The sequence below is a fragment of the Misgurnus anguillicaudatus genome, chromosome 22 (assembly GCF_027580225.2).
Source record: "Misgurnus anguillicaudatus chromosome 22, ASM2758022v2, whole genome shotgun sequence".
Classification (NCBI taxonomy): Eukaryota; Metazoa; Chordata; class Actinopteri; order Cypriniformes; family Cobitidae; genus Misgurnus; species Misgurnus anguillicaudatus.
In genome coordinates, this window is record NC_073358.2 from 12,193,082 (window position 1) to 12,211,996 (window position 18,915).

General features: G+C 36.2%; 1 protein-coding gene across 6 annotated transcripts in view; it reads left to right on the top strand.

The window, feature by feature from the left end:
* Positions 1-335: 335 nt before the first annotated feature.
* Positions 336-18,915, top strand: part of mast4 (microtubule associated serine/threonine kinase family member 4) — a 172,582-nt gene continuing 154,002 nt past the window's right edge. For 4 of the 6 annotated variants that reach the window (XM_055200971.2, XM_055200972.2, XM_055200974.2 and 1 more), the window contains exon 1: positions 336-778. In XM_055200971.2, coding sequence (XP_055056946.2) covers positions 530-778 — 249 coding nt within the window. In that variant the 5' untranslated portion in view covers positions 336-529. The remainder of the gene's footprint in view (positions 779-18,915) is intronic. The other 2 variants (XM_055200973.2, XM_055200976.2) reach the window with 1 other exon arrangement.

Genomic DNA, 18,915 nt, shown 5'->3' on the forward strand with positions numbered 1-18,915 from the left:
TTAACAAAATGCAAGGTCAACCGTGTGGATTATTCTCCAAATAAAATGAAAAGGCATCTATTTTTTTTATTTCTTTGGGAGGAACATCCAATAGTAAAGATGTATAAACTGATCTAAAAAACCCTTCAGCTTTTGACAATAATACGTTACCCTTACCTGAATTGACAAGTCCCTTTGCATCTAAATGTTAAATTGAGATTAAAAGTAAAAAAAGAGAGATTAAAAGTCAACAGCTCTGAGTGCATTTAAGTTGACTTAGAAAGCGCGGTCTTCTCTTATTGGCTGATGGGCGGAGTTTGCACAGCCAATAAGCGCAGGCTTTAGTCAAAGACGCTGCAGCGCGAGGCATTGAGCATGCATTTTTTTTGTGGTACAAACTTCACTTAGGATGGATGTTTGGCTTCCTAATAACACTAATATTAGTTAATATCGCAGCATAGTATGGGTAGTTTTCTTAACCAGACATCGGACAAGTTGGATTACGGCATGTCACTAAAGTTCAAGAAAAATAACGAGATGTTTTAGGGCAATGGAGAGTGAACAGTGTGAAACAGTTGGCGGTGGCGGAGACGATACATCAGGATCAGACACACTGTCAGAGGGCGATACGCGATCCGAGACGTACGAACCCGAATTGCACTTTGACAAATTGACATTTCACGCTTTAGGTTTTGTAAGTTTAGAAGGAAAAGTGAGGGGAAATGATTCGGAGGATTGCAACGAGGAGAGAAATGAAGAGCACCAAGAAGGAGAAAACGAAGGAGACGAGGATGAAATGGTAAAGTGCATTGACTAATATATCACTAATAAAGCATTTCCTTCGATAATCGTAATAGGAGCGTTAACAAAAAGTGTGTGGGTGAGTGAACGCGATTTCTCTCGCGCTATGTAAGCTGCTACAGTGAAATATATTCTCATACTGTTGAGCTTTACATATAAACTTCATCGAGCTAGTTTTTTAAGCAAACCTTCTACATGTTACCTTTTATATATTTTTTAAGAACTGTAATGTTAAATATTAAAAATCATTATTAAAAATCATAGATAATATTAACTTTGAATTACGATTTGTCGTCTTTAATGCATTTATTTCCATAATGAATGGTGATTTAGCATTTTTTTTTACAATCATAAACATACTGAATTGTGATTGGTCGAGTATTACCATCTGACGTTATGTTTTGATTCACATATGAAGATGACGTCTGATAGTGGCATGCATGGCATTGGCTTTTTTGCTGACTTGTTCTGCAAGCACTGGCATTTCATTCAGAAAATACATCTGTATATATTTTTTTTGTGGAACTTGTGGCTTTAGACATTTAAGCTGGCAAACATTTTATTGAGTGTTTTTTATAGTTTTAATGTAACAACTTGTTAATAAAAAAAACATTGTAATAAAATAGTGTATGTAAATAAATTAACTTTACAATATCAAGATAAAGTCTTAACTATCGTCAAAGTTTTAAAAACTCCTGTTTTGAGCTCTTTCACCCAAATGGCTGCCTTTTATTAAATGTCCTGTTATAAACCAAATTAATTGAATTAAGGGAGTTAACAGGTTGTTGTCACTTAAACATCTCAGTGTTAGGCTCCGTGACAAATTTGACTGCGTTTATTTACCCATTTGATATTTAAGGTTATATGTACAGGGGTTCAACGCATGTATTTTTGGAAGCTTTCTAACTACCAACTAAACTAAATATGTGGTGATTACGTTGTTCATTATGTAAAACCAGCGTTGCTGGTTTCATAGAATGGGTTCTTTAAATGAAAGAGGAATTCTTTGACCTTTGTTTGCCTAGTCTAACTTGTAAAGTAGGTTAGTCGTTGCACTCTTCCCGACTGGTTTGACCAGCTCGACCTAGTGATTGTCAATTTAAGCAAATAGCTAATACGTCAAGCCCCTTTTAGTATGATTGATGTCTAATTGGCTTGTCTGACGATTAAATAGCTCCTAATACCAATCAGATATATGACATGTTTCCACTCTCAGAGCAGAGTCAACAACAAAGCCAGGTCAAGTGGGTGGTAACATAGAGCGGTCGGGGTAAACTGATATTCAGAAGGAGAAATTTGACCTCCTGTCACTACCACACTGTTATTAGATTTAAAGTGGTGGCTTCGTGGACAGTGCTTATCCTAATCCCAGACTAAAATACATGAATGATCAGCCTTAATTTAAAAACATCTTAGCACTGACATATCTTAACATATTAGCAGTGAGGTTACCATCCAAAAGTGAAGCGAATATTTTCAAAACTACTTAGAATTAGGTGCGTTTCCATTAAGTTGTTACAGCAAATAATGATGGTATTGGTAACCTAGTAACCAAAAGTAAATAAAACAAGGCACGCTTAAAAGATGGATACAGGACTGCATTTCGTTATGACTGGGCAAGTTATAAATTTACTAGCAGTGCAGCTTGTATTGCCAAACTGAATACTGTGCACAGAAGAAGAAACCCTACTGAAAAATGCAGCTAAGACCAGCGAAGGTGGTGAACTGGTTTTAGCTGATCTCCCAGCTTGGTTTTAGCTGGTATTGCTGGTGTACCAAGTTGGTCTAGCTGTGTTTTGGTCACTTATTAAGCTGGACTAAGCAAAGACCACCAGCTTTGCCAGGCTGGGAGGACCATCTTATACCAGCTAATGCCACCTTAAATCAGCTAAAACCAACTAACAGCCTATTTTTTAGTAGAGAATGCAGAATTTTTGATGCTGGCCTACTAGCGCACTATCTTTTATAACCATTAATAGCATTTGGGCATAGCTAGCTGTCCAATGCAAGTTCAGCCTAAACCTGACCAATTAATCTCATCAACTCATTTATGGTCTCTTAAATAGTAGGGCTGGGACGATTCACTAATCTGGCGATTCAATACTATACCGATTATTTTGTGCCAATACATATCCCGATTCTGTAGCTATTGCGATTCATTGTTTAAATTGTGATTTTTGTTTGCTTAATAAAGTCTAGACCAGGGGTGTCCAGACTTTTTTGTGTGATCTACTTTTAAAATGATAAAGCCGACAAGATCTACCTGCTAAAAACACAGTTAAATTTTTAATGACAATTTAAAAGCGTATTAGGACTATACTGCATATCTCTACATTGAATTTAAGGCTGTCCCCATTAGGCTACTCCATTCTTTTTGAGGAGTTAAAAAAGTCCTTGAGTACATGTCAAGTACTGCTTAAAATAGCGGAGATGCAGTTTAGTGAAACAAACTAGAAAAAGACAACAGTATCAGAAGCGTATCTCTCTCTCTCTCTCTCTCTCTCTCTCTCTCTCTCTCTCTCTCTCTCTCTCTCGCGCGCGCGCACACACACACACACACACACACACACACACACACACACACACACACACACACACAGTGCGCATCGATACGCTCCTGATGAAGGCAAGAATGCGCATCCTGGTAAATTTCGGAAATTAGACCACTGAGCTGCAGCGGGCAGGCATAAGATTTATAAAAAGACATTTGAGAAGAAAGGCACAGCAACTCAAAAAGTCTTGTGTGTTTCACAATTAGGGGCTAATCACACCAAAAGCGCTTTAAACGCTTGGAAACGCAAGGAGCGACGCACTGCCTTTTAAAAACCACCGAGTCAGCTGTCTTGTCAATCAAGCGTGAACGCTCTTTTGCTGTTAACTGTCATATTAGCAGAAACTTTAAAAAGAGGACATTTGCTCTGATCTTGTTTGAGGGTGAGAGGTGCACAAACACAGAAGAGAGTGAGCGAGTGGAGTCTGGTTCTTCAAAACAACTGTAAACTTCCCTCGCCACAACGTAAGGCCCGCCTCTCACCTCATTCGATTGGACAATGGAAAAACTAATATGACTTCATCTACAGAGAACACGTTACTTTCGCCCTCTGTTGGAATAAAAAACGGTAACGTCTTCGCACCACCACCAAAGTAAAATAATTAAATATATATTGATTCTAAGGTAAACGAATCGATTTCAAAATCGTTTTTTAAAGAATCGCGATAGTTTGGTGAATCGTTTTTTTCTCCCACCCCTATTAAATAGCCTCTTTCTCTTTTCACCCTTCCCTCATGACTGTTGCCCCAGAAAAGAACAGGACCTGAATGTAAAGACATTGCCACTGTCCTAAAAGTTTTTTTTGATGCTCTGAGGTGTGGCTTCAGAGAGCATTCAAGGACAGCTTTTTGTGGATGTGAGGTAGTGTTGGCACTATGAAAACGGTGCTCTGTTTGTTTGATCATCCTATTTGTCAGACATGGTATTAATGGTTAAAGTTTGCAACGCGATGATCTGTTTGACCTCACCAATGGCAAACATAGGATTTTTTTAGGAAACCTGTTTGACAGTTTTGTAGAATAATGACTCTAGTAGAGCAGAAAGCACATTTAAACATACATTTGTTTGTTGTTTTATCCAGCAAGACAGCCAGAAATTTGTTTTTCTTCTGCCTTGGTGCATTGAAATTAAACTCGAGACAATATTTCATTAGCAAACCTAAAATAATTACTTGAATGCTTCTCTGATTGATAAAGTAATCTCTCGGTTTTGAAATGTTTGCTTTTAATATGTGGGCAAGTGAGTTTTATGTTTTAATGAATCTGAATAACCGTTCTCTATCTGTTACTGATAAAGCTCTCGACTCAACAAGTAAAACTACATATCAACCGTTATAAATAATCATCCATTTACTTTAACAGTGTTTCTCAGATCTGTGAAAAGAATGTACAGTGTTGGTGAATGGCTTACTGGTTAAGAGGATTGACTTTAATCTATTTAGGGTTTCCTGCATCCACCACAGATGATGTCATTCCCAGGATGCTTGTCTGTTTGCTTTTGATTTACTGTATGGGTTTTGTTTGTTTCAGTTGTGATGCGAGTTGTAGTTAATATTGGCTTCTGAGGAAATTCTTTTATATGAAAAAACCAATGGCACTGAAAAGAAATTTGACGGTACCAGAATGGATGCCATCTGATTGGTGTAGGGTAAGAAACCCTTGAATGAAATCTTACTGGAGGACATGACTTTTAGACAACGTAACTTATGTTGCTGGTGGTTATTGTATCAGTGTATGTAATTCTTTTAATTTTTGGCTTTGGGTTATATGAATTATGCAGATTTTGTGTTGGGTTTAACCCTCTGGGGTCTTGGCAATTTTACCTGCACTGACCTGCACATGCTTTTTTCAGTTCCTTAACAGTTCCTTAGCGCCAGCATTTTTCATGATTTTCACAAAAGTTTAATGCCTTCCAGAAAATGTTCTTCTTTAAATATATAAACAAACAATATATCAGATGAAAGAACAGGGGTGTATTCCAGAAAGCAGGTTATGTGACTTACCCGGGTATGTTTAGGAGTAAGTAAGCGGATAACCTCTGCTTTCGGTTCCAAAAACGGAGGTAACTTTCGGGTTATGTAAGTAACCATAGCAACTGACTCTCTGAAGTTAACCTACTCCGGAGCAGGTTATGTTGCAGGGTAAGTTCATTTTAGTTAATAAAACGAGGCTCCGGAGGATGTCTGCGCATGCGTGTACTTATGATGAGAGTGCAGCGGGCGTGGAAGTATATTTTGCATAATATTACAATATTAAAGCATTTATTTTATTACATTTACAGTCGCGAATATTTATTGCTGTCTTAAAACATTTACGATATTTTCTTTAAAGAAACATTTTTTTTTTATAACATGGATTGATATTTGTGATTGGACTAATTACTGTACATTTAATTATGTCCATTATTGATAAAAAATTATTCATATTTGTGTTCAGACTAAATACTACACATTTAATTATGTTCATCATTAATATATCTCCAAATATCAGTAGATGTATGAAACACATTTCCATCAGTTAATTAATGTTAACAGTACATTTCTATTTAAATTTGGTCAATTCATAAATAACCTCATCTTTCACTTAGATAATTTGAGATGAATCTAAAGTTCTAATAAATTGTGTGTGCAAATACATTGTCAATATTGAGCCAGAAATCTTAACATATTTTACTTAAGTGACAATGTGCCAATGTTACAGTAACAAATAGAAACACATGATGCCTATCAAAATAATAATTACTGAGGGACAGAAGTTACCCCTGCCTGCAGTCTCTGATAGGCATGTGCATCTAACCTGACCCATAGAATGACACCCATGAAGCACAGGCACGATTTAACACTGACCCACAGAATGACACCCATGAAGCACAGGCACGATTTAACACTGACCCACAGAGTGACACAGGTGAAGCACAGCCTTCATTTGGTGAAACACCATTTAATCACAGACATGGCATAGTGGTCAGAGATTTTCTATTATTTGTTAGATCATGTACACAATGAAATAAAATTATAAATATATATTCCATAGTATCATATTTATTTCTTAAACATGCACGTCAGATCTGTAACCCCCTCTCTACAATTGATCTATAGTTGGTCTTTTTCTAAATCACCTTTTTTTCTTTAAAATGGGCCTTTTGTGCTTTCCTGGGCTATCATTTTTGAGCCAAAGGGAAATTGAGATATTTGGTTGTATTAGATGATACAGGATATATTAGAACATGTTACTATTGACACTAATGTAACATTGTAACATTTCTATTCTCCACTTCTGTCACAGCAGATCCTAATCGTCCAATGCAAATGAATGATCATTTTTAGTGTAGTGTACTGAAAAGCATTACACAAAATTATTGAAAATCTGTAAGGACTGTAAGGAAGCTTTACAATTAAAAGAGGTGCATTTATCAGATAAGTAAATGTTAAAAAAGATGGTGATATAGTGTCATACAATGGAAAGTCCAAAAACTAAACAGGGTCATTGAAGTAGTACAAGCAGTGAATATAATCATAGTGCATTTTATGCATATACAATACAATCATATCTAAAAAAAACTGTAAATAAGCCTTATGACAGATTTATGCACTTTATGTGCCACAGCTCTTACAAAAATTAACCATGGTTTTATTGGTGTAAAGTTGTGGTAACCATGTTTTTTCTGTGCATTGATTCAGCAAAACTATGGTTTTACTTACCATGGTTTTACTGTAACCATGTTTTTTTTGTTTTAACTGTAGTAAAGCCATTGTTAATTTTGTAAGAGAAAAGATAATCTTAATTATGTCAAATTATATTTAATTAGATATAATTAATATATTTAAAATCATATATAAAATCTATGATTATTTTTACAGGCTTTTAAATAATATTTAAATAATATTATGTGTATTTTCGTTGAGACACATATAATATTGGACTTAAATGGGGTAAAATAGGTTCATATAAATTAATTAAATAATTAATAAATATATATAATTAATTTTATCTGTTTTTTAATCACGCACTTATATAACGTTATAAAACGTTGATTTTGACAGAAAGTATTGGATTATAATGTTATTTCTCATTTAAAAACTTTAAAGCTCTCTGATGTTTCCATGGTGACTTGTGAAATCTGTGATCCATTGACAATGCCTTTATGTTGTTACCGTGAGCGCGCATTAACTCTGGGTTACTTTCAGCGGGTTGATTGAACTAACTCTTAAACTGTGTTTTGGAACCAACATACCCAGAGTAAGCAAGTTTGGGGTTGATCAACCCAAAGTTCAGGGTTAATCTAATGGTAAGTTAACCCTGCTTTCTGGAATACACCCCAGACCCTCTGCTTTAAAAAAAAAAAAAAAAAAACTTTCAATCCTACCTTCATTAATTTTCTTGTAATCAGCTCTCAAACATGGGTAGGTTTCTTTAAAAACACCCAATTTTGAGCAAAAAGCTGAGATAATTCCATTTTTGCGAAGGACTTTTGATAGAAATCAGATGCAGAGTGATCTTTAAAACATACACGGAGTTCTTTCTCTTCCACGTGAGGCGCTACTTCCGGGTTGTATAAGTTGCGGCCTGGTGGATAATAGCAGTATTGCGGAAAGACGGAAAATCTCGTCATTGGCGGGGAAGCGTTTTCTCTTAATTGACGAGATATCTCGTCAATGGCGGCGAAAGAGTTAAAAACATAATAATGGCAAAGTCTCTAACACTAACACTGTGTTCCGCACTAACTGTCTACAATATTATGTGAGCAAGTACATGTTTGTATTTTTGAGTGAAAAATATTTATGCGTGGTTTTTTGAAATTTTTGAAAACACTTTTCAAAACAGGATCTTGTAGTCTAGAGTTTTTTTTTAAATGATGTGAAAATCATTCTGCCTACTCATTCACATTAAACAATATATTGATTTAGAATGTCTAAGAAACTTTTTGCTGAGAAAGGCCATATGCGAGAAGGGGTGAAAGATCTGTGATTGACACCTGAGGAAATAAAGACTTGCATAATGAGCCGCATATTGAGCCTCTTCGGCAGAAATGTGTCAGAGAGAACTTTTTCTGTAGTAAAATCATGGCTTCTATAAATACCAAAATATTTAATATAATTATATATCAGGGGTGGAGTGGGGACCAAATAATCTACCAGGAAATTTTGTAGACCACCGACCCTCCATGGTCAAAAATAATAATAATAATAATAATTTTTTGCTAATTTTTTTAGGATGTATGTGGAGATAAATACATCTTTTGCAAATCTGCTGATTTATTCTATTCATGTCCTGACCACCAGGCTAGAGATTTTAAACAAGCCGTAGTTCACTTACAAACTGGGCCATATCGCATAAATATATATATATATATATATGTATGTATGTATGCGATATGGCCCAGTTTTTAAGTGCACTACAGCTTTGTGTAGTAAATGCCGCTCCATCTGAAAGCAGCTGATGCCGATATACTACTTATCAAGGAACCGGCTTTACTGATGAGATGCGCATGTCTATCGCATGAGATTTATCGTGCAGCCCTAGTTTGGAGAGAACTTTTAGTTAGGAAACAGGCGCAAGTACATGAAGATTTAAAAGTTATGTTTGCTGCACTCAGATAAAACAACTCAAAACAGCAATGAATGCAGAGACTGGATCAGGGATTGAGTGTCTATTGAATGCAGGAGCAATGCATATGGATTGTCTGAGCTTTTTAACTTATCAATGGTGCCGGGGGTGTGGTGATCTCAGCTCTTTTTAAGATAATGAGGTAACAGGAGAAAGACGGTACCTCTCCTTCTCATACAATTTACACCGAATGAGAATATTTGTTTTCGATTTCACTTACATCATTTAAAAATAGACATTCCAAGCATTATGTAATATTTGTTAAGTTACAGTTAATTTTGTGACGCATTCCTGAAAGGACTTCACTGAGGGAAAGAGAACAGAACACGCTAGGTTTGTGCCAATAGATGATAGTACCGTGTATCGACGTTACTCAAACATATGGCCAATAGCAGACTTTCATGACGATAGTTGGTGATAGTTGTAATTATTATTATTATGATCATAGTTTCACATTAACATGCACATTGCATGCTTTTTCTCAAATGAGGAACAAGGTGGACTTCACTTTGCGCGACATAGCTTATAATGTGCGCGGATTCCTTCTCGCATGCACCTGGACTTAATGTGCGCGTCTTGGACTCTTGGTCGGACCTAAATGCGCGCTGCATGGACTCCTCCTAGTATCTAAACTTGTAATGACATGACTTGGACTCTTTCTCAGCTCGCACATAAGCTTGTAATACGTGCGGCTCTGACATTTCCATGGACTAGAGAGGTTGTTAGGCACGCAGGGGTTTAAAACCAACAAGTTTGTTGTTCCCGCTCCCTGACACGAAGGAACTTTAAAGGAACAGTATGTAGGATTGTGGCCAAAACTGGTATTGCAATCACAAAACATGTGGCTAAAACTGGTACTGCAATCATACAACTGGTGGCCAATACACAAAATGACAACATAAACATTAGTTGAGGGCTGCAACTCCACTTTTTAAATGACAATTTCCTGGCCAGACCACTGTTGTCAGTGATATAAGTATTTGAAATGAAAATGATTTCTTAATGTCTAGTGACATATCAGGGCCATTTTATGACTAATTGATATAAATTTCTTACATACTGTTCCTTTAAGTGCCTGGGCTTAAAGACGCGCTTGGATTAATGCCATCAGTTTAAGAAGGTTGCAGTCATGACAGTGTTGCCTTAAGAGTAAATCAGCTTCTTTTTTCCACCAATCAAATGACTTGTCATAAATTGGTAAAAAATGAACAAATAAATAAATGAGGAAACTATTGTCTCTTTGCGCAGTCATTGAAAAATAGAGTTTGCGGCGGGCACGCCACAGTCTACCCCAGAGAGTAAATATCAGGCAAATTTAAAGATAATAGGCTGAAGTCAGCATTGGTATTTAATACACACCTAATGACAGCAAGACTTTATTGGAAATCCAAAACGGTGTTGAAAAAGTATAATAGCAGTCAGCAGTTGGTGCTATTATAAGGATGCTGCTTACTGCTGCTACACAGGTTTCCTCCTTTTTATGATGATAGTTTGTTAACACCTGTTTGGAAACTTGTCTGAGGTAACATAAGTGCATCAAAGCATTTTGTAATTCAAGCTAAAATAAGCAACACTACAAAGGAAGATAAATCCATTTAATAAAACAGGATTAAAAAAGACAGACATTAAGCCTGAAGGTCCAAGGAAAGTAAAAGTCTTCGCAAACATCACTTTTGTTTAGGGCATGATATCCTGGTTGCTCTTCACAGTCCATCTACAATGAATGCAATGAATGCAAGCTTGCAAGTACCACAGTTTTGGAACATGGGATCATCATAGCATTCATAATAGCTTATCACAGACCCAGATTATTCAGATACTGCCGTTATTCGGATAAATCTTGGAAAGAATAGCAGCTTTAACAGAATAACGACAAATATAAAACAATGCAATTAATCTTTTGTTGAAAATTATTTTGCTTACTTTCTCGTTTGTGCGCTGTTGATAGCAACATTAAGTGCGTACTATAGAAACATGTATTAATGCATTTACATGCAAATCAATAAACCAGTAAACTGTATTTAGATGGGATTTGGAGATTTTTCAGGTTTCTTGCGGGAGGTGTCACCGCCTATAGTAAATCTGTATAAAGCTATACTGTTGTATCTCTTTTCATGTCTGCAGAACCTTTAAATGTAACATGAGCTTTTAATTTCACAGTTTCTCTGCCTGAGTCGAGAACAGATTTGTATGCGTTACTTTATGCTTACTTACGCTTGTGACGTTTTTGTTTACATGCAGAGACACGCGCACATAAACAAAATTTGCGAGAAAGCCGCAGTATAATATAATTTTTATTATATACTAGGGGTGGGCGATATGACCAAAATCTTCTATCACGATGGGCCAGTTGTTCAAAAGTAATCCATTTGGATTTCGGCTATCAGATTAGATCAAAATTTCAAAATGGGTTGTTCAAAACAAGAAAATGGATTCTGAATTTGGATTGGATCACAAAATCCAATCTAGGTTTTGATCTGGATCAAATCATCACTTTGTGTTGTTCAAAACTTTTTAGCAAGATTGGGATTTGTTTGATCCCAAAAAGTAGGATTATACTGATCCCATCAGAAGGGTGGATTTCAGGAACAAATGTGTAATTAAACTTCTAAAAAGATTTTACTAAAACATACAAACCTACAGTGAGTCTACAATACAACATTTCTATCATGTAATATTTATAAATGTATAATTTTTTGTTGAAATGTTGCTCTTGATAAATACTTATAATGATAAAGTATAACATTGAGCTATACCATTTAAACGTTCCGGTCAATTAAGAAAGAAAAAAGTCCATATAAATCCCTCATAGAGCAGTCAATATCAAATAATTTAATTTTAAGAAAAGTAATCTTTAGCTGTCATTGGGCACTGTAAAGTATATTGATTACAATCACAATCATTAGAGACCAAACAGTCAAAAGTAGTTTTAACAACCGGCATCTCTACAAATGTAAACTACCAGACATTTAGCCTCTTTATGACATAAAATTCATGTGTTTGGGTATAAACTATATTTGTTTGTTTTTTTGGGCCAGAAGAACAGACAATGTTCAATTAAAATAAATTAAGAGAAAAATTAAGGGAAAGTTGTGTTTTATTGTCTCTTCAAGTAAAACACTTAGTGACCTGTTGTATAGCTTATAGTCAACATTGACATGTGATCCCATTTAAAACAATTGTAATCCAGATTTGCTAATCTGAAAAAGTGTGAATCTGGATCAGGTTGATCCAATCCTATTTTGCTTTGAAAAACCAAGACTAAAGTGAGATGGTTTACCTGATCCTGGATAGCAAAACATGGGATTTCCAAATCTGGATAATTTTGATCCAGATTAAACTTTTTGAACAACTGGCCCGATAGGATTAATTTTATATCATGATAACGATATGTATCACGGTAGAGGTTTTTTATGTTTTAATAAGGTTTAAATCTTTAATACCATAGAAATGTTCATACTTCTCACAAAAAAAACATATACAAGCATAGAAAGAAGATAAAAAGCAAACAAAACTCAAGCTCTCTGAAGATAAACAGTCATATAAGAATGATAATAAATAATTATGCATGTATGTATAAGCCTATACATATTTTTATTTAAGGTAGAAAAGTGATTTAATCAGGAGCAGTGAGAGATTTTCTCTCAATGCTGTTTGATTAACACGAGTGACAGACGGGAGCAAAATTAGGTAACTTCCCCTTTAAGACCAACGTCCAGATCCAATACACTGTCACACATGCGCTTTCTGTTTTAGCTGTTTACTTTCTCTTAAGACCTGACTGGTCGTGTTTATGAGGATGCTTGCAAAGACGGGAATTTTGACGCATATATGTATTTAAGGCCAATAAAGCGGGAAAAATGCTCGCGAGCTTAATGAGCAGCAGTCGCGCGACTTGCGCGTTCCTCACAGACAGAAAAAGCAGCGGCTGCGCGACTTGTCCGCTCCTGACACACAGAAAGAACGCACGCATACAGATCTGTTGTCTGTGTTTCAATGGCTTAAAATAACTTGTTTTAAAACTGCAGTGCTTAAATACGTGTACAAACGTTACGTTTTCGCGACCACGCGCACAGGAGCGTGACGTGGGCACGTAACCTCGATAGAAACGATAGTCCAAAATCTCTACCGGTTGACAATTTTCTACCGGTTAATTATGTCTACCGGTTTATCGCCCACCCCTATTATATACTACTGTAATACGACACTGATGAAGCTTAATAGCCTTGTTTTATTAGTTTGTATTGCTGCTTGTGTTCTATCAAAATTATAACCTTAAAGGGATAGTTCACCCAAAAATGAAACTTAAATTCTAAGTTTTTCTAAACTTGTATGAATTTCTTTTTTTCTGATGAACACAAAACTGATATTTTGATAAATGAAGTTAAGCACACAGATGATTGTAACCATTGACTTCCATAGTAGGAAAAACATATATGATGAAATTCAATGGCTTACCATCATTTATCATGACTCAGCCTGTACGTTAACTCCTGTTAGCATTGCATCGTGACCGAATCTTTCAAACATGGTAAGAAGCGTCACATTTCCGGCTGACGTCAGAGGTATTCAGGCCAATCACAACATACAGATTAGCTAGCCAATCAGGGACACGGCGCTTTTCAAATCGATGAGTTTTGTACGAAATCGGTGCGTTTCAGGAAGAGAGTGAAATCTGGAACTCTTAAAATGTACGATATGTGGAAAATAATGTATTTTTTAACCATAAACCACGCAAACACATTGTATTATACCAAATACACAAAACAACATAGTTTTTTAAGCAATGAAATGGGTGCACTTTAAGTGTTTTTGGAGTTGGATTGCATCTGTGGAGTCTGTTTTGTGTTGTAGTATGATGTTTGTCAGCAGACAAACTGACATTGACTTTTCAGGAGTGCTTTCGTGAATGAGCATGTCTAAATAAACACAAAGGGCAATTTTCTTTGCCTCATGCAAGAAATGTGCAAGTGTGTTACACTATCATGCATTTTTAAACGACACATCTGTTTATGTCCATTGGGAGATGTTGTCAACACAGGAAACATGGCCTTGCTACTTAGATTCTGTGGCGCTGATTTACACCAGTAAATCTTAAGGGGCGATGTGCTGGAGAGCATGCCTCTTTAAGGTCATTGAGAAACTACTGTGACATTGGGAGTGGGACTTTCTAGTGTAGCTGATCCGAGCAGCACTGCTCTGTAAGATAACCTCCAGAGAAACATGATTTAGTTGGAAGTGGAGCAGGGGAAAAGGTTAAGGTCAGGCAGATGCACTGTAATGACATTGGCACTGTAAAAGCAGTTGTTGTTTGTGATTTGGCCTGTATTTAAGCAAAAAAGTGTACTTAATGTTGAATATTCTTTTGATGAAAATGATAAATTTCCCTGTTTAACAGAGATGAATAATGAGACCATCTAGTTGCTGTTTACATTTGATGGCTTCTCTACTTCAGACAAGATTGTCATGGTTTAGGCCCATATTTAACTCATTAGCTTCACAGTTTATGGGTAGTGTCCCCATTTCTTCTGTGGAACCAGGATATTAGAGTGTTGTTTAGGACATAACTCTTTGAAACTAAAATGTTGTAAATCCTTGAGAGGTCTGGTATGCCTTGTGCAGAAGGTTTCCAAGGTTTCCAGGCTGAAATGTATGAAGGTTTCATGAACTGTTGTAAACTGGTTCTTGCATTATATTTAGTGGTGTATTTATATACTTTGCCTGGTGTTTTTGCATTAGCACTTTTATAACCAACTGTAGTTCAACAATCTCCTTTTGATTCATTTGATTAGTTGGTGCTTTGATCTGAATATCATTGTAAAAAATTCAGCTTAGTTTTTTTGTAATATTGTAATATTACATTAATGTAATAAAGCAATAAATCCACTAAACAAATCACAGCGCTCCATGATTCCACGCACTGTAAACAACAATGGTGGCGCGTTGAATACAAACAGAATCCTAGTTTTCCTCATCTACTTTGTACTTCGTGATCAACAAACAAACAAAAACAAAATAATACTTCGATGGCATTGATGATCCTGATGATGGTTGGAATTGATGATGGAATTGATTATGGTTTTCTGTGGCGGGGAAGAAACGTAAGCCATCAAAATCGAATAATTTACAAAAGAGGCACTCGGGAGAAGAAAAAATGCTGGCTGTTGCTTGTTCTCACCCGACAGCATCAAGCTTCTCTCATGCTAACACATTGACCCCAACAGATCTTATGAAAACCTTTCCATTATTTTACTCAAAGTCAGCGAAAATCGAGCAGGAACAAAACATTTTACAGCTGATCGCTGTCAAAAAAGTTCAGCGACGACGATAACTGCAATGACAGTGTTCTTAATATGACAAAGTAAGTGTTTGGATTAATGCCATTAATGTTTATTTTTTTTTATCCGTGTATACCACTAGTCAACTAAATGAATATAACATGGCAAAGATGAACGCACATTTATATGTTGATTTAATAGATGTATAGTTTTGGAAAAAAAACTTATTATGGATTTATTCGATTTTGCGGAAAAAATAATTTGTTTTTATAAAAATCTTTGAGAATCAAATTATGGATTTTAATGTTTAATGTTATTATAACCTAAAGATGCTATGGGAAAGTTTGTAACAGAAAAAAGTGGTTTTCATCTTGTGAACAAGTGTATATATATATATATATATATATATATAAAATCGAATAAGATCGATAAAATAATGAAAAGGAAAATAGGGAAAAAGGGTTCTTTAATATACTGTAGTGTGTGATGTGCCATGATTTTCAAATCATGTTAAAGATTTAAGAAAATAAAACATGTCAAGATTCTCTTTATGTGTGTGCTTAATAATCGTCCAGGATTTTTTTGTGTGAGCTCGGCCTAAACTTAGGCTGCGTTCACACGAAACCGCCCCTTAGGCTGCGTTCACGCAGTACCATAATACAGTTGTCAAACGGTTCCGTTCACACGCAGTTCGATTATTTACGGGTTTGACAATCGCATTCTATAACTGACCTCACACCTGTAACTTTTTGGGTTTCACAACCGTATACAGAGAAGCTGTGGTTTGTGAACGGATTCGCACTGGACAACCAGTTGTCTGTCACATCATTCGTTGCTCTCTGTGTTAAGATAACGTTACAGTGATTGAAAATGACTGCAAACTACGCAGCAGAATTGCTCCATAAGGTTATTGTGATATTATATTACCTTAATAGACGCCACAAAACATATTATAGAATAGCATAGAATCGTGTGCAGACCAATAAGTGAGATATATATAGAGTTTAAACCTTAAAAGTGGACGGTTAATATAATGTTAAATGTATAAAATAGGGATATAAAATTAGCTGTTTATTTACTCACCTTTTAAATTCAGTGCAGCAATAAAGAAGATATTTTACAAAAAAAGGTGCAACTAGCATACGGGTTTGAGGTTGGTTGCTCGTTCATACAGGCATTGTTCTATTTGTGTCTTTAATTTGCTGTGTGAACAGGACACTTCCAGACTCGCACCTGTAAGTAAATACGTTTTTCACTCCCGATATTTTGCCGTGTGAACACACCCTTAGTCTTTATATCAAGTGTACATTAAACAGACTGGTCAAAAGTACCGTCTCGTTAGCTGTGAAATGTCAGTGCCCTTTATGCAAAGCATATTAATCCAGTAAGACTAGAGTTTGCCTCAGGTCCCTGTTTACTCGGGTTTCAGTGTTGTTGTGGCTGTTGGTTCAGGGTTTTCATGTCTGGTGTTAAAATATTAGGTTGGTCTTGGTTTATTTTGGGCAGATGGGCCACAGTTGGATTTGCAGCGCAGTAGCTCATGTTGATTTGACCTTTACACATGATATAGGCCTTTAGGTTGATTCATTTCTGACAGTGACATATGATACTTTGCCAGTCAGGTGCTGAAACAACTTGTAGTAGTGGAAAATTGGCTGCTAATGACATTAACAGAAAGCTCCATGGTTCATTAAAGCGTGGTGCTTCCTGCTGTTACGTTGGAGTGAGTTCAGAAGATCAATTTTTAGGGGCTTGAAATGCAAAACTTAAGTAATCTGATACACACAGGCAGAGATTATTTAGAAATGACATGGATCTGTGAGAGAGTGATCCTTTTGAGATTTGGATAATAAATTGACTGATGCTCTGGTCTGCATAGTGTGTGCATTAGAAGTTTTTTTTTCTTTACCTGGTCAAATTAACACGAATATTTTTTTTTACCAAGAATTGATATGCATTTCATTTATATATATATATTTTAAAGAAAATCGTAACCTGAAACAGACCTGATAAAATTAGATCCAAGTCCGACCCAACCAATGCAAACAGCCTGCAGCCATGCACGTGCCAATCTCCTGCAAACGGTTTTGGCACGTAACAACTGCATGAACTAAAGATGCAGTGTAATGTAAGGAGTAGAGTTTTATGATGGATCTAATAGTTGTAAGATGCTTTTCTTTGTTCAGAATTAAAAGCATTTGTTTTTCTTTACATGCGTTTCCCAAAAAATGCACTTGACACACATGCTTGAGTTGCTGCTATAATTCAGGTCTTCTTGGGTTCATGCTAGGGGTGCACCGATAAATCCTGATATACACTAATAATACTTGCCCGATAACTATTCTGAATCACACAGCCGATATTATTCACAGCTATTTCGTGTACTACGGCTTTTGATCAGTAAGTCCTTATCGATCTGAAATCACTGTTAGTTTGAGTCGTTTTAAACATGCCTTTGAAAAATCATCACTAGTCAAACATAATCATTATACATATTCTTTATTATCATGAAAATACCTGGTTTGAAGAACAGCAATACAAATATATCCTTAAGCCATTTCCTGGAGCTGCGTGTGTATGCAATACAGACAAAGGCTTTTGGATGTAACGACATTTCACCATAATTCATTGAGAAGCATCATCAGCCAATATATCGGTGCACCCCTAGTCCATACGGTTAAAGCACATTTATTAGGGATGCACGATATATCGGCCAACATATCTTTATCAGCCGATAACTGCTTATTTTTAATATTATCGGTTATCGGTCTGATAGCAAAATTAGGCCGATAAATGAAAGCCGATAAATGATGGATTATGTTGGTTTGTTGAACCACTTCACTTGCTCATTGCTGGCCATGTGGAGTTTTGATTGGTGCTTTCTGTGACATAGCACGAAGATGACACGTGTTGCGGGCTTAAGAAGAGTATGCTAGTCTAGCGCAAAGACAAGATGTCCGCGGTCTGGGAGTTTTTCATAGTGAAAATAATATAAATTTATCGGCCTATATATATCGGTTATCGGCCCCCAAAAATAAAGAGTTATCGGTATCGGCCAAAATTTCCATATCGGTGCATCCCTAACATCTATTTTAAATTACCCAAGACACAAGGCCACTAATATAAGACCAGACCCATTTCCAAGGCACTCGGACTGAAAATTTTAGCACCAAGCCCGCTCGAGTCTCCGGTCAGACCTCGGGTTTTCGGATCCAAGTGGACCTTTGAAGACCAAGTGTGCATGTTTAGCATGATGGTTTAGCCTTGGTAAAGTGAGTTAAATTATGTAATTTGTTTTGTCAATTGTTTATATGTTAAAATACTTAACTTCCCCAAAAGTGTAAATTATGGTGCTTGAAAAGCATTGCTCCTTGTTTGATTAAAATTCCCTAATAGCCTGCTACTGAACACTAGAACAACCAATAGACAGTCCTTCCGGGATTTTGTGTTTGAAGAACGAATGCCAATTGAATGACTTTTCTGACCCCGACATGCGCAGTGGGAACCGCCTGTGACGTGAACTGTGAAAGGGGTCTATTGTACCCCAACAGTTTACAGTTTCAATGCAGTTTTAAAGGGCCATTTCATCGGTAGAAACATTAATCTTTATTGAAAGTGGGTCATATTTGTAGTCGAAATGTAACATAAATTTAGAATTTTGTGCCTATTTGATCGAGAAAAGACAGAACGTGACTAGGGC